Source organism: Hakea prostrata, chromosome 5 (assembly GCF_041222555.1).
Source record: "Hakea prostrata isolate BN-2017 chromosome 5, UWA_Hpros_2, whole genome shotgun sequence".
In the NCBI taxonomy this organism is placed as follows: domain Eukaryota; kingdom Viridiplantae; phylum Streptophyta; class Magnoliopsida; order Proteales; family Proteaceae; genus Hakea; species Hakea prostrata.
The window spans coordinates 5,025,943-5,041,953 of record NC_142604.1 but is presented as its reverse complement, the minus strand read 5'-3'; the positions used below and the strand labels follow the sequence as shown (position 1 = coordinate 5,041,953).

General features: G+C 37.8%; 2 protein-coding genes across 3 annotated transcripts; both read right to left on the bottom strand.

The window, feature by feature from the left end:
- Positions 1-3,812: 3,812 nt before the first annotated feature.
- Positions 3,813-4,271, bottom strand: LOC149014589 (uncharacterized). Its single transcript, XM_089155285.1, has one exon. It carries the CDS (start codon positions 4,269-4,271, stop codon positions 3,813-3,815), a length of 459 nt encoding a protein of 152 aa, XP_089011411.1.
- Positions 4,272-13,630: 9,359 nt separating this feature from the next.
- LOC149014588 (uncharacterized) lies at positions 13,631-15,766 on the bottom strand. Of its 2 annotated transcripts, XM_089155634.1 has the most exons (6): positions 15,464-15,766; positions 15,319-15,378; positions 15,070-15,144; positions 14,781-14,981; positions 14,399-14,614; positions 13,631-14,017 (listed from the first exon to the last, which is right to left on the bottom strand). In XM_089155634.1, the coding sequence occupies exons 1-6, from the start codon at positions 15,701-15,703 to the stop codon at positions 13,718-13,720; spliced, it is 1,092 nt and encodes a 363-aa protein (XP_089011760.1). In that variant the 5' UTR covers positions 15,704-15,766; the 3' UTR covers positions 13,631-13,717. The 2 variants fall into 2 exon arrangements, with proteins under 2 accessions (XP_089011760.1, XP_089011761.1); XM_089155635.1 differs by lacking the exon at positions 15,319-15,378.
- Positions 15,767-16,011: the final 245 nt, after the last annotated feature.

The following is a 16,011-nucleotide window of genomic DNA, read 5'->3' as shown; positions in this document are numbered from 1 at the left end:
TTGGGAAATAATAGAGCTTGATCACAGATTGGAAATTTGGAAATGTACAACTCTTCCCAAAGTAAAGAGTTTTCAATCGAGGGTATGCAATGAAAGTATTGAAACTAGACACGAGTTAGAGGAAGAGAGGAATGATGATGGATCACATATGTGGGGAATTCGGAATACATAAAGAAACATCGAACCATGTGCCACTCCAACGTGATTTTACCCAGTCGGTACGGTTTGACTACCTGCTTACTTTAAAAAGTTCAACAATAGAGCCCAAGTACCTCTATGATTGATATGCTTATATTACGGAAGATATTTGACAAGGAAAAACGTAGAGGAGTAGCAACATTGAAGAGCCAAATGTCCTTATTATTATGGACACTTTGGAAAGCCAGAAACGCAAGAGTTTCAGGAAGTAAAAGGTTGACAAAAAAAATAATGATTTAAGAAGCGATTAGAGCACACAACGAATTTTGGGCCCACTCTAAGCCTCATCAAAATGTGGACATTCCCAATGAAACACAACCAGGAATTATTCAACATGCTTGGCAGCCAACAATTCTTCTAAGTGTTAAACTGAACATTGATGTTGCATTTAAAGTGAAGGAGAAAAAAAGGAGGAGTATGGACCATGTTCATGGACAATACTAATGAACCGTTGTTGGCTTTATTTGAACCCGGGGAGTTTTATTCGGCACTGGAACGTGAGGCTGTAGTAATGAGGTTAGGTCTTCTTCATGCAATTGCTAATAGTTTTGATTACTTGGAGGTTGAGTCTGATTGTAAACAATTAGTACAAATCATCTAGGATCCCTCTCTCCCTTCCCCGGTGCAAATTCTTCCCATTGTAGAGGATATAAGAAGTATTGTTTCAAGGTTTTGGGGCTTTAAGTTCATGTTATTTTCCCATAACCCTCCATTCATTAACAATGTTTGAAAAATCTTAAGCCCAAATGTTCATTAACTTCCATGCATGACACCATGAACCATTCTTGGGATGGATTTGAAACACTCAACCAATTAATCATAATAATCTCATGCACTTATTTTTCAAAATTCTTTTTAATAAGCGATTTTCATTCACATTAGCTTATTTTCCAAGACTACCAGAGTATGTTGGATTCTTGAATTTTGGAATACATAATATAAATATATATTTTAGAGCGATGTACTTCAGGTAAGGTCATACGATGAGCTCGTGGAGTTTCTTCACTTAGAACATGAAGAAAAGAAATTTCAGACAGACAGACAGACAACCCCAGCACGGTTTTCAACAATTCTTCGTTGATTTCAGTCTCTTATTTTCCCAAAATTTAGTTTTCTCTTGCATTTACAAGGCGATCAACAGTTTTGACAAGAGCCGTCTTGCTTGAAACGCAAAGTCTATGCTGTGCACAGTTATTTGTTCACCTCATAAAAATTTTCTTTTAGTTGTGTAAATAAGATTTGATGAAATAACAGATGACAAATGAAGATGAACGAATGAAATACTCTGCTCATTGATAATTTACAAAAGGGATCAACTTTCAGAAACAGAAAGATCAATCCTTTTTTACTGTTCAGTAGGCCTCGCCTCGCCATAGTTCTGACGGAGAAACTCGCAAAAAAACTTTCTTCCAGGAAAAGAAAAAAAAATTTGAAGAAAGAAACTAGCAAAACTCTCCTGATCTGATCCTCGAGTCACAAAAAGATTCCACACACAGTCCTCAAAGTGACCTCCAGATTGGGGAAGAATCTGGGATATATACACGATTTATCCGATCGAGTGAATCTCAGAACGAATCAACCTCATCTTCTTCGTAAATAGTGCTCAACCTCGTTCGAAACGATTGAACATAGATCTTATTTCGTCTTGAAGACTTCTTCTTCGATTTCTTAAGAGACCCAGATCTTGCGCTCCTGCCGATTTTCGATTTGGCATCGGAAGTCTTAAACCCATCAGACTCATAATATCCAACGAACCCACCAATCCCGATACTCTGGTTCTTGTTAGATTCCAAAACGGGAGATACCCTTGAATTCTTACTCCGTCGTCCATTGTTGCTTTTCCTGAAATTCTGAGCGAGCGCAGTGCTGGCCTTGATGGCGAGCGCAGCCATATCGGGAGCTGTAACGCGATACTGTAGGCGAGTGGTTGGGAGGACAAAGTAGATCAGACCCGATTGAAGTTCTTCAGATGAATCGAGGGCGGGAATGTACTCATCGAAGAAGAGACAGTCGGAATTGCAGAGAAAGCAGGAAGATTTGTCGAATTCGAGGACATCCGATACGGTGATCGGTACAGGATACTGAAGGAGATTGCCATCCATGGAGATTACTTTGGCCGTCGGTTGATTGCGGGAAGAATAGGTGGAGTCGGAGGAGAAGCACAAACCCATCTCCAGAGTGGTTCAGTGTTGATCTGAAGAGCCGTGGAGAAGAGAAGACAGAAACAGAGACAGAGAAACTTGTGCTGTCTGTCAGTTTTCTGACTTCTGAGATGAGCAGAGTGAAGGCTGAGGCAGGCAGAGACATGGCAGCGAAAGAGCATTTAAAGGGTTGGGACTTGGGAGTCTCACATGTTTAAATTTTGTGGTGGGGTTGGGTTGGGTTGGGTTGGAGAGGAATGGCGTAAGCGAAGCCGTCACTAGCGAATTCGAAGTTTCCTCTAGGGGTTTTCTTTGTGAGCAAGACAGAATCTCTGATATGATATTATTACTACTGCTACACCAGAGGGGAGGGAAGGAGAAGTGAGCAAAGAGGGCTCAGCGATGACGTCACAGCTGTACAAGCGTAAAACGCCCGCGTAGACTTCACTACGCCCAAAGCTTTTCTGGCTTGCTGTACAAGAAACAGAAGTATCTGACTGAGTTGACCTACTAAATCCAGTCAACCATCTGCAGTGCTTCACTTGGACTTTAACCAAGCTTGGACCTTACTCATCCTGATTCAATTTTTTTACTTAAAAAAAGGTATGTAGGATTGATTCTATTTAATGAATTTTAAATTAAGGGCAAAACTAAAAATAAATTTTAAAACTGAGTTTAGGAGAGATTGAATGGATGGCCAGGAATGTTGGATCTAACCAGGAATGTTATCTTCACCGTTTAATGTCTATCTGATCTGGGCATTTAGGTGTTGGCTAAATTTTTAATTAGATTTTTTACTCACATAATTTGATGAAATAGAGTAAATTAAATCTTCAAGGATTGATGACTCAATTAGCAATGGAGCAAATCAAATCCTAATGGGATGACTCAGCTAGCAAGACGCAATTCATGACATCGATAAATTCTGTGTTATATTCTGTCTAGCAGTAAGGATTCAAATGGTCTTTGAATAATTTTAAAAAAAAAAAAAAACTATTTATTATATTATTTAAATTCATAGATTTTATATTAATGTTTACGTTCTAAGAGAACCCAGAAGATTACGCCAATGACTATTTGTTATATTATTTAAATTCATAGATTTTGTATTAATGTTTATGCTCTAAGAGAACCCGAAAAAAAAGAAAGAAAGAAAGATTATCTTTGTGCTGTAAAAGAGCAATGTAATATTGATAATCGCTGGTGCATGAATCTCAAATTGAAGTCAAATTTTCTTAAATATAAATAAAAATTATGATAAATTTTCAATGTTCATGTACATGCACACACACGTAATGACATAATATCCACTTGATTGATGATACTTCATATGGTCGCTTCCATCTTAATTTGATGAAGAAAATGATAAAATTCTCCAGAACCGATTCATCCATTCTCCAAAACGCTTCTTCAGATTCGGAACTCCACACAAGTTCAGAGTCTCCATTACAAGAAGCCTCTCTCGAAGGGTTGTCATTCAATTCTGGGTTTCCCAACTGAATTCTTAAGCCCACCAATTCCAATCCCACTACTCTGGTTGTCATTCAATTCCAAAAGGGAAGAGATTCCCATCTCGTTGTAATTCCAGCCAACTTCTTTCCTGAAAGTAAGATGGGAAAGCGCAGTGCTGGCCTTCACGGCCAAGGCTGCCATTTCAGGAGCCGTGAGGCGACATTGTAGGCGACTGGTGGGGAGCACGAAGTAGATTTGACCCGCTTGAAGTTCTTCCCCAGAATTCAGGGAGGGAATGTAGTCCTCGTATAAGAGAGAGTCGGAGTTGCAGAGGAAACAAGGGATGGCCTCTGATTCGATAACTTGCGATACTGTAACGGGTATGGGATACTCACGGAGATCGCCATTAGCAGAGATGACCTTCGCTATCGATGGATCGTGGGTTTCTCCAATGGCTTTTGAGGAGAAGCATGAACCCATCTCTCTCTCTCTCTCTCTCTCTCTATATATATAGCGTCTGTATCTGTATCTGTGCTTCGAGAACCGTCCAGAAGGAGAAGGAAAGAAGGAAAGACACCCTCGTTGAATGGGTCTTCTTGGTTTTCAAGCAAAGCATCGATGTGAATCGATATTCTTCAATGATTTGATGACTTCACTTCGTCATTGATATTTGGGTTTTGGAAGTTTCTTTGAATGAAGGGAATTTATGGAGACTGGGGGGGGGGACCCCCCCCCCCCCCCCCCCCGCAAGGCTAGATCTTCCCGGAGCACTGCCGGTGCCGTGAGAGATTTCTGTTCCCTTCATAGTCAGTCCTTAATTCACTTACCTTGTGAGCTTTACGCATTGGAAAGGTTTGGATTTTGGTTTTTGTTGTTTGGTAATAAACTTCTATGAGAAAGACGCGGCAACGCTAGGCTTAACTCCGTCGAGTCCCAGATACGGGATTTGGAAAGTGCTAAACGGTCCCCTCGAAAGATTTCTGTTAGCCTTGGTCATATTGCTTTACCTAGGAGTAAGAAAACTTACATTCCACAATAGACAAACCCAACTGGATAAGCCCTGTACAGCCTCTCTATGCATTGTAAGCATCCTCCATTAATGGAGGATTTTGGAATTTGGATCTACTGTGATAAAGTTTTGGAAATATTTTTTAGTAGGAGAGTTTAAATATAGGAGATGGAATAACTACATATAATGATCGACTCATAATCAATATGAAATTTTATCATTCTACCTGCATTAGGATTGGATTGGCCTTTCATCATTCTCCTTGTCAACTCTCAAACTACTTAGGGAATTTGATATTCATCTAATGGTTGAGATGTGAAATTAATTTAAAATTTAAATAGTTTTTTTTTGTAGAATTCAAAATTTAAATAATTAACTAAAACTTTTTCAAAAAGGCCCAACTTCTTCTTTTTCCTTCTTTTTTTGGTTGAATTTTAACAATCTCCTACACCCACAAATTAAAAAAAATAAAGACATGAGCTCCAAAGGTAGAAATAGTAACAAATGTTGTATCAATCCAAACTAAGATCTAAGCTTTGATGGTTGAAAAAGATTAACTCATGTTGCTAATAGTGAAAGTTAGAATAAAGGGAATCTTTTAGTTCCACTCTTTGAGTTACCCTCTAAATTTATTGCTAATGCTGGTAGTCCCAATTAGTTCTTATTTATCAATTTTCAATATTATCTCAATATCATAAGTTTAAAAACACTACTCATGAATCATTTCTTTAAAGTTTATGAAGAAATATAGAAAGTAGAGGAGGAAGACAAAAATACAAGCTGAGCATAAGGTTTTCATTCAAGGTTATTTTTATCTTTTAAAAAAAAAATTAACATACTTACATTAGCGTTTAACTGTGTGATTTCTTAATTACAAGGGATTTCAATTTCATAAGATATTTTTACTTTATAACGAATCTAAATGATAAATTGAATACTCATTAAATGACATTAATTTTAGTGAATAATTCAATGGGGGGGTGAGACAAAGTTTCAAAATACAAAAGCACATCTATAGACTATAACATAAAACTATTCTATTTCTGACCAATTTAAACGCGTTTCATTGTATATAATAAAAATATTCATGTTACCTTTTATTTAGGTTTAAAAGAACCTAAATTTGTTGAATCTTTCTTGGTTAACCACTATTTTGTCCTAAACGTCATGTGTGAATTATTCTTTTATTTCGTTATCGACAAAAGCATGTTTTCCCTTGTATACAAATTGAAAGTCAGAAATCGACAAAATAGAGTTAACAAAATAATATATATATAATAATAAATAAGGATAAAAAAGAATAATCGAAATTTATGTATGAAACTCACAAGAATGTATATAAAATAAGATCCAAAAGGATAATCGAAATTTATGCATGAAATTCACATTCATATCTTCTGTTTAAGAGAATTTGATACTTATCCCGATTGGATAATCTCGTATTCCACCAGTTATTATCCATTAGATGAAGTTAACTGATGGGAAGTTATTTTTAATTTGTAGTTTTATAAATTAATATAATATATTTATTAATTTTTTTATTAAACAAATAAGACGTAAAGATCAATTGTGAAAAAATACGTAAGAAAATAAAAGACTAATGTGCCAGACTCATAGGTACGGTCTGGTGGGCCCTAATGATGGTATGATCTTGACTGGCCATATAAGCTCAAATTCAGGCACCAGTCTGAATTAAGGCCCAAGTCCTCATGGGAGCCCATGTCCATCAGGTAACTCTTTCGGCTAGACTTTGTGGGCTAACAGTGGAAGCAGCCCAAGTGAAATGAATTTGAAAGCCCATAACATCTTGAGGTTGGAACTGAAGCCACATCCTACAGTTATTTAACACTCATTTAATGCAACACTATTAGTTAAGTTTTAAGTGTTGACTTTAAATTCTAATGATATTCTTTCAAGCTTGATCGTTCCATTTTTCAGGTCATTCACAGTGTAATTCAAAGCTACAGGTAGGCATCGGTTGTTGGTCAGCCCATCCAGAAGCTTTCAACCCAGATTGACATTTTGCTCCGAAACCCAGCCCATCATAAGGCCCAACAAAAGCCTACACATATGGTCTGCATAAATTCAATAGGGGCCTGGGCTTAGGCCAGTAACCTTGGTCTGCACATTATTTCTTCCTTCTTTCTTTCTTCTTTCCTTCATAGGGCAGTTTGTGGCTGTCATGGTAGCTATCCAACTAAAAGATTTTCCAAGTGTGGGGATTTAAACATAGCAACATGGTTTTTATCTTATTTTTTTATTTCACATGTAAATGATGTTTGGTTTGTCGGATTAGGATTAATGATCAGGTAAGGTGAACTGCCAAAAAAGATGAGATACTTCTTCACCTTTCTTCAAAGAATTGTTGGAGCAAAGAGGATTTTGTTAGATCAGAAAATTACTTATGTAGTGTTTTATGGTTGTTGTTCACAGTCATGGTCATCGACAAGGGGAGGAGTGGTGATTGCTGGCGTGGTGGAATTTTTACAAGGTATAGGAAGAAGATGGATTCACCCACCTAAAGGATAGGGAGTGTGAGTGAGAGTGAACGGGTATTAAGGTCATTTTACCAATATAAGGACAAATCCGTCATTTCTTATTCAAACTTGGAGAAAATGCAACTGTGGCCTGTGGGTAAGGATAATTTTTCAAATTGTAAAAAGTGGGTTTCTGATAATATTTTTCACTTAAATTGGCAGGTCACAGTTTTACACCCACTTAAATAGTTTTCCTAAAGTGGGGGGCTATAAAGTGAACGGGAAATTGGTCCAGGTAGAGGGAGTTAGGGTGGTGGTGGACTTGATCAATCAACCAGGTTAGTGGAACTGTGTTGCTTAATGAGTTGTTCCCAAATGAGGTGGTAAAGGAGATGCTAAAAATCCCATTACCACTCAATGTAAAAGATGATAGGATGGTCTGGGGCCTGATAAAAAAGAAATATTTTCAGTTAAATCTACCTATGCAATGCTGGCCAGTGAAAAGGAGAAAGAACAGCTAAATCAACCATCCTCATCTAGAAGGGATAGATGGGCATGTACCCCAAAAAAGATATAGAGAGAAATATGGGCTCTAAAATCCTTGCCAAATATTAAATCTTTCCTATATAAAGCTTGTGCAAATGGTGTTGCTCTGGGGAAAGCATGTATGAGAAGAAACCTGAACCTTGACACAAAATGCCATTGATGCAATAAAGAATATGAATCGGTTGATCACATTATGTTGCGTTGCGTGTTTGCTAGATCAGTTTGGTTTGGGTGTAACATAGGTGTTAGACCTCCAGGTTATGTTTCTACCCCTTTTGCAGAGTGGCTACTGAATAATGAGCAGCTAGGCCTTTTATCAAAGAAAGAAAGAAGGGAGACACTTGGTGAAATCAGCTTCATACTATGGTACCTTTGGAGGGCACATAACAGTTCAAGGATGGGGGAAGAGTCATGGAACCCTATTGAAGTCATCCAATTAGCACAGAAGGCGTATGGCATGGGAGTTCCTTGGTGCGGGGAGGATCAATGGGGAGGCACAAGGAGGCGAGGGGGATGTGGTCCAAAGAAATGTCTCTTGGCAATGCCCTGAAAGCCCGTGGATCAAGATAAACACCGATGCTTCTAAAGGCCCATTAGGTGACAATGGGATAGGTTTTGTGGTTCGTGATTGCTCTGGTAATATCATTTGTTCAGTATCGCAAGCGTGCTCCTTCGAGGATATTCTGGTTGGGGAAGCACTGGCAATAAGGGATGATATTATAGAGGGTATCCGGTTGGGTATGTTGATATAATATTGGAATCTGATTGCAAGCCGGTGGTGGATCCGCTTAACGGTGTCAACTCCCTCTCCCCCTCCCCTTGGGTCAGTGTGGTGGTTGATGATATTTTATCTTTTGTTTCCCCTCCTTTGAGGTGTTGTTTTCGCTTTATTCTTGGAGAAGCCAATGTGTTAGCAAATTCTCTAGCCCTGAAGGCCAGGTCTATTCAGGGTAAGACCTCTTGGCCTGTTTCCTCTTCTTGGCTTCAGGAATTTTCCTCTTCTGTTGCCTTGCATTTTTCCTCTGAATGAAAACTCAATAAAATAAATTAATAAATTATTAATAATAATAATAATAATAATAATAATAATAAAAGAAAGAAAGAAGAAGAAGAAAAGAAAAGAAAGTGGGCTCTAAGAAAAGAAACCAAACCAAACCAAATCCAAAAAAAGTAGAAGAAATAATGTGCTACCTTCTTATGCTGTGGGGTTGTCATTTTACCCCTTGTATATATGTCTTCGGTGTGGAGATTCTCTCCACCCAACCTGCATGTCTCCCTATCCTCTCACACTCACAAGACCTGGCATAGGTCGTAGGCCCTGGCTGATTCGGACAAGCTTTGTGTTAGGCCGTCTTCCAGAGCTGCCCGTATCAAACCTAATGTGAATGTGAGAGAATGGGGAAGAGAATGGGGGAATGGGTATTGTTGAGTGGGGAGGAAGATAAACTATATCGGAGGAAGAGGATGGGAGCGGGAAGCAACATTAAGGAACACGCAGCTCTCCATTGTAGTGTTGCTGTCCAAGTTGAAGTAATTAATACTGGGGCCTAACTTTGTACTCATTTGCTTACAATAATATAGTCCCATTCGGTCCTTGAGATGATGTTGATGTCTCTGTTGAGATGCATCACAAGTAAGAAGGATAACGAAAATGAAGGTTTTGAACAAGCTTACCCATATTCTGACATTTGTATACAATACAAACTCAACCGCCTAGGTTAGATAGATTACCATTTCTTGTCTTAGTTTTCATTTTAGGTTTTTCCAGTGTGACAATATACACGAAGGATAAAGCAACAAAGGCCATCGGGTTTGATGGTTGAGTTGTGCTCATCAATCAGTTCAATGGTCAATTAGCTATCTTTCTTCCTTTACTCATATTAATTCCAGCTTTGTAATTGATTATATGCTTTGAATGAATAGGAATCGTCAACATTAATAGGTCATTTTCAACCAAAGCCTTCCAAGCTAATTTTCTCCAAGTAAAACATACCCTCAAAAATATGATATGAAGATAAAGTTTCATAATATGATTGATCTATCGAAAATGAAAAAACACACAGAAAGTAGCTATGATGATGGAATCCGAATCATACTCATTGAAGAAGAAGGAAAAATCATTAAGCTTTTCTTGTAACCATGGTAATCAGTGCTTTTCTCATTATCAGAAAGTAAGACTGGTTCATCGATCTAAGTTGTTATTTTCAAAACCCAACAGGTTAAAGTCTAAATTGATATGGACAAGTCATATTTCATTTTTCCTTTTGAGACTGATTTTTGAGAGATTTAATCTTAAGGAAAATGAACAAAGGTTCTTGGGTTTTGTTTAGTTATAAATTATATGTGTTTCATGGATAAGTATTAAGATTTCAGATTGATTCAAACTTAACCTAATCATTTCTTAAACTTGGGTGACTCTTCACGAAATGTTTGTTAAGCCTTGTGGATGTATCTTTAAGTAAAGTCAAGAGTAAAATTTAACATTCTTAAATATCTAAGGTTTTATTTCTCATTAATCAATCATGGATGTGCTAATTACTTATTGGGTAATTCGAGCATCGACGGATTAATATGTAATTAAATGTTCTTGGTCAAAAAAGTGGTCCTATAATTTTGCGACGAGAATTGATTATCCAACATTTTAATCAAGGATTACTATATATTGATTAATCAGTTTACTCATGTGAAATCTGATTACTTAATTACGACTCAATTATAGACTACTAATCCATCAAAATTGAATAGGTATTAGTTCATTGGCCCTGGCACATCTACGCATAACCCCATTCTGTTTTCTCATGGAATTAAACAATTGTGTAGTCAAACTAGTTAACTTGAAACTACAAAAACCTGAGGAAGACAAAGGAAAAAAAAAAAACAGAAAAGCTGGGCTCCCAGATTCCTCACGGCTCTCTTCTTAACTCTTGCACTTTGTGTTAATGCAAGGGAGAGAGGTCCTTGTCCACTGTGGGCTTTCGTGTCTCACAAGTTACAACCTGCTTTTGAAAGTTGAAACCCTTACCATTATTATGTTACAAGGAACTAAGGAAGAAGAAGAAGAAAAATTCAACTGGTAAACGAGTCTATCTATTTCACCAGAACTAGAGTCTTAGGTCTTGGTAGCATCAGGTGATCAACAACTATACATAAGACATGGCCCAAATTTTGCATTCCAAGATGTAGAGTGGAATTGTGGGTCAAATTGTGGGAGCTATTCTTTATCTCCAATCAGATTAATTAGAATATAAATCAATGTCTTTAATGGGTTTTTTTAGTCTAGAACCATGAGAAATTCAATTATGTATGAAAAAAATTTTAATTATATTTAAACGGATGTTAAGAGGTCAGGTGTCTCATAATATTAATGTTGAATATAATGACAACCAAACTGTATTATTAGCTTCAAATCAGCTACATAAAATTCAACTTTATCCATATATCCAATATAAACAATTGTCAAACTTGCAACTATCGATGCTATTCTGAAGATAATCGGACTATCTTACTATTGAATATGAAAATGAAATACTAACTCTTATTTTTTAAAGATAGTTCAATATTATTCTTAATAATATACTTTAACCCTACCTGGCCAATAAGGTCGTTCTTTGACAAGTCACTTTGTTTGGTTTATTTTATTTCTTTGACTTGTTGATACTTGTAACTCAAAATATATATTTATATTACACGTTTTTCTATGTGAAGTCTTACATACCTAATCAAAGAAAATGAACACAATAAAAGCCCTCAAAATGAACCAATTTGAGATTATTTTTCTCTTTGGTAAACCCTTCAGGCCAACTCCAAGCATCTTTCTCCTACCTTTAGAGTCCACAATCAACTCTACATCTACTATAAACCAGTCTTTGATTGGATTGCCTAAAAATATCGTAATTTTAAATAAATAAAAATCTCATTCGATTCATCTAATATGATTTGGTGGTCACAATATTAGAAATTCAAACGGTGGCTATCTAACACTGGGCACCACAGACACCAATGCGTTAGCCTCACTATCACAACAAGATTCCAAATTAAACGCCCCAACAGGCAGACCCCACGACAAATGAAATGTTAGGACACTGTCCCATTTGCTATTCCTTAGCTCCAATAAAATGGGCCCAAAGAGCCAAAGTACAGGGAAGGAAGGAGGGTGCATGGCTTGGGTTACCAGTTCCCCAAGTTCTCTACAACTGATCATTTGATCAGTTATGTCCTACCAAGTCTCACCCCACCAGCACAAACAAAAACCATACTAGTGGCTTTTGAGAGCTTTGCCAAACCTTGATGCGACTGTGGGGTTCAGACCAGAAGAGAGTGGGTCCAACCATCCCCACCAGCCACCACCACCACTTATTTTAGGTTTTAGGTACTGCTATCATATATAATATATTATTAATTATATCTTCCCAAGACCAAATAGTGAAACGATTATGAAGGTAGCTTTCATATCAGATAGAGAAGTGCATGACTATTACCGCCGGTGCTGAAACTCCTCCACCGGCGACAACATCGCCACCGCCACCACCACCACCACGAGAAGCTTTGAAGGTTTGTCACTCATGCAGTGGCTGACCCACTTGGTTTCTCTGTGGCTGGTGCCGGGCCTTTCTTCTCATCCTAACCATCTGGTGCCCCTTCTTCTCATCCTAACCACCAGAACTGACGTAACAACGATAGCGATGGTGTTTCTTTCTTATATTGTGATGTTGCATGATTGTCTTAATTAAATCCCTCCATCATATCAATGGTTGAAAAAACTACAGTTCGATTGTAAATATATAAAAGAAACAAAATAAAGGTAGATAAGCATCATATAAATTTCAATTAATTAATGTTAATGCGCAGCCAATTTGGGGTACCCACGAAGGATTTTCAAGTTCTTTACAACTCCACAAGGATCTGATACTGTATAGAGATGGTATGAAATAAGAAATTAAAGAGCCAACCAAGTTACCAAATGGAGAGAAAAATTATAGAAAAAAGAGAGAGAGAGAGAATAATATCCAAATTAAACTACAAAACAGACAAAGGAATCTCACCACCACACGAGTGATCGCCCTCCATGCCCCATGCAGTTTCTTATGAGCCTTTAAAACCCATTTTTGGGTCTTTGGAGTTGCAGAATTCCGAGTTCGACTCAGCAGCTTATCAATGAATGTAGCCATAGAAAATGTATACCACGACATTTTTTTTTTCTTCTTTTTCTTCTAATGGAGAAAGAGAATCGATATAACCAAGATAAGGAATAAGGAATAAGAATATTTAACTTTTTGTTATTGGCCATTGTAGAAAGCATAATACACAAACTATTATTACAAGGCATGCATGATACATGCATAATGTTCTGTACATCTGAGACAATGCCATTAATTGTCTTCTTCTCTTTCTCCACACCATTGCCCAGAAATCCAACCTACTACATTATGGGTTAGGTTTGAGCTGTACAGAGATAGGTTTTCAATAGTATTAACTATAATTAAAAACCCATACGATCAATATCTACAAATTCAGGAAGAGATGACTTTGTCTTATTGTATCATCTTCCTCTTTTTCCATCTATCTATCTGCCACTGGCTAGTACTATTTGGATCTCAACTTCTATGATCTAGACTAAGATTTAGACTCCTACAGAGAGCATGCATAATTCAACTTCCATTCTTCCTATTTACAAAAGAGAGAACCCAAATGACATTGCTCTTTCTTTCTTTTTTCCATTTTTATTCCTTCATTTTTTCTATGCTATATGTTCCTTCTTCTATGATCTTTCTTCTATATTTCACAACTATACGCTGCACAAGCTTCTATATTTAAATCTATCTATCTCCATCACCATTTCCTTTTTACATATTCTGGCTCTTGATTCTCCATTGTTTAGATTTTCTCAGCTCCTTTCAGAAGGGGGCTCGATGAGGAATGCCCTTCCTTCTTCGGATTCTTCCATAATTCACAATGGGCGGAGTCGCCGGAGATATGTTATTAGCTGCATCATCACTTGAGCTCGAATAAAGCTCACCATCCGCAGAAGTTCCTGCCCTATGGTGGCCCTCCAATGCTCGGTTGAAGATGAAAGTCCTTCGAAGTCTCTTTGAGCTTGACGAATCCTCCGATTCCGAGCCAAGCACGCTATCTCGGATATGCTTTGCCCGCAATTTGAATGTTAGCTCTGGGTCTCCACGCTTCATTCCTTCCAGCTGTTCAACAATGAATAAAACAATTCCCATTTCTCAGTCTTGTATTTATTCATCTTCTCTGACAAGATTAAGTTAAACGTACAGAGAACAATTACTGAAATAATACCCAGTTCTAAGTTCACTGCTCAGGTTCCCAAAGGGAATAATTAAGCCAATTTCAGAGAATGTGGGAGGAATGCTGTTGCTTACGAGGACAAAAACAAACTTCCCATAGTAGTAACAGGAAGATTAGGGTTTCAAAAGCTAAAAATAGCAAGAAATTTGTTCTTGCCACAAGAGAGGAGAGAGAGAGAGAGAGAGTTAGATTAGGATCAGATTTAAGATATCAAATCGAGTACAGAATAGTAAATACGAGGTAGTAGGTACGGATTGGAAAGTTACCTTACAACCCAGAGAGCAAAACCTGAAGGAATCGAGAAGGCTTCGGCCACAGATTTCACAGGTATTGGTGACTCCCTTTCCAGGCCTTGGTTGTGGACGCTCGTTGAGGAAGACGATCTTGGCACTGTTGATAATATAGGTTTGGATGGCTGATATGTCTATGTATTTCTGAACCTCGTTAACCCTTATCACGTTATGGTAGGAAGACCTTCGTATCTGTATCATCATCATCGTCAGTTACCGACAAAGCCCACCCACCACACACACCCCACCCAAACCCAAAGGTCATTAGGTTCCTTTTAACTTTGTAATTCCCAAAATTCGATGGAATGAGAGAGAAAAGAAGAAAAAACCCATCTCGAAAATCAAAGGAAAAACAAACCTGAACAACATGATGATCTTTATGATGGATCAAACAGTAAGAACAAAGGGAATTTCCCATGCAATCTAAGCAAAATAAGTTGCATTCGCTCTTGTTGGAATCCCCATGGATTCTGCAGGGAATGAAGTAGGCTGCTTTTAACATCGGCTTCAACCATGGCGGACCCAGATCATCGTTCTCCATACGAATTATTGGACTCACCTAAACCAACCAAAATCGATCTAATTCTAAAACAAATGAAAAAGAGCAACGGAGGAATTAAAAGGAAGACCAATTTGTTTCCTTTTACCATGACTTTCTTTTGCTTTGCCTTCACAACCCCGATCTTCTGTTCCTGATTCTCCTCCACAGCCAGCTTATCCAGCTATTGGAAAAAAAAAAGATGAAATCCTAGTTAGAAGATAATGAAAACCCACATTATCAGAATCCAGGTGAAAGATAAGAAAGAAAAAAAAATTCCCAAAGCGACTTTTGTATTGGCCTTTTGTCCGACTGAAAAAGCTGGCAGTAAAACAAAATCAAAGCGATGGGTTCTAACATCCACAAAAGGGTAGATGTTCCCGTTCTTTGCACTGAGAATTGAGAACTGAAATCGTCCCTGTAAAGTTTCCCAGTTACTTCGCCTAAGACTAAGAAAACCAGAAACAACAAGACTATAATTTTAGGCTCAGTAGCAGTTCTACCTTGTAGAGAGTAATTTCAGGACTAAAATCGCAACCTTCAAGGGAGCAGGAGAGCGAAGAAGAAGCAGAAACGGCGTTACACAGAGAGAGAAGAGAGAGAAGAGAGAGAGGAGTGAGAGCTAAAGGAAGGTATTTAGGAATTGAAGGATATATACACGACCGACGGTTAAAAAAAAACAAGGAAACGTGGGAAAGATTTTCGCGAGCGTATTTATCGACGGAGATGAACCTAGACAGCATTACGAGATTCTCTCATCCGATCCGTACGTTCAAGAACCTTCTCCACCGCCGAAATATCAAAATTAACGCAAAGAAGAGATAGAGAAAGAGCACTGAGACGAAAAAGAAAAAAAAAAAACGAAGAGAGAGGAAAGCATTGAAACCAAAATGCTTGGGGGTCAATAGAGAGACAAGTGGAGGGAGTCAACTGATAGGTTGCTTCTACAGCCCCGCTCGTGCGATATTTCATATTCCACACCAATCCCACGCAAGGACGGAACCTTCCTTTATCTTATTCATTTTTGACTAAATAATTAAACAAAATAAAG

Excerpts from the sequence above, each read along its gene's own strand:
- LOC149014589 (XM_089155285.1), bottom strand. The coding sequence starts at position 4,271 with ATGGGTTCATGCTTCTCCTCAAAAGCCATTGGAGAAACCCACGATCCA.
- LOC149014588 (XM_089155634.1), bottom strand. The coding sequence starts at position 15,703 with ATGCTGTCTAGGTTCATCTCCGTCGATAAATACGCTCGCGAAAATCTT. Across the intron at positions 15,379-15,463 it reads CTGAAATTACTCTCTACAAG|GGACGATTTCAGTTCTCAAT; the intron begins GTAGAACTGCTA and ends GAAACTTTACAG. Across the intron at positions 14,615-14,780 it reads AAGATCATCATGTTGTTCAG|ATACGAAGGTCTTCCTACCA; the intron begins GTTTGTTTTTCC and ends ATGATGATACAG.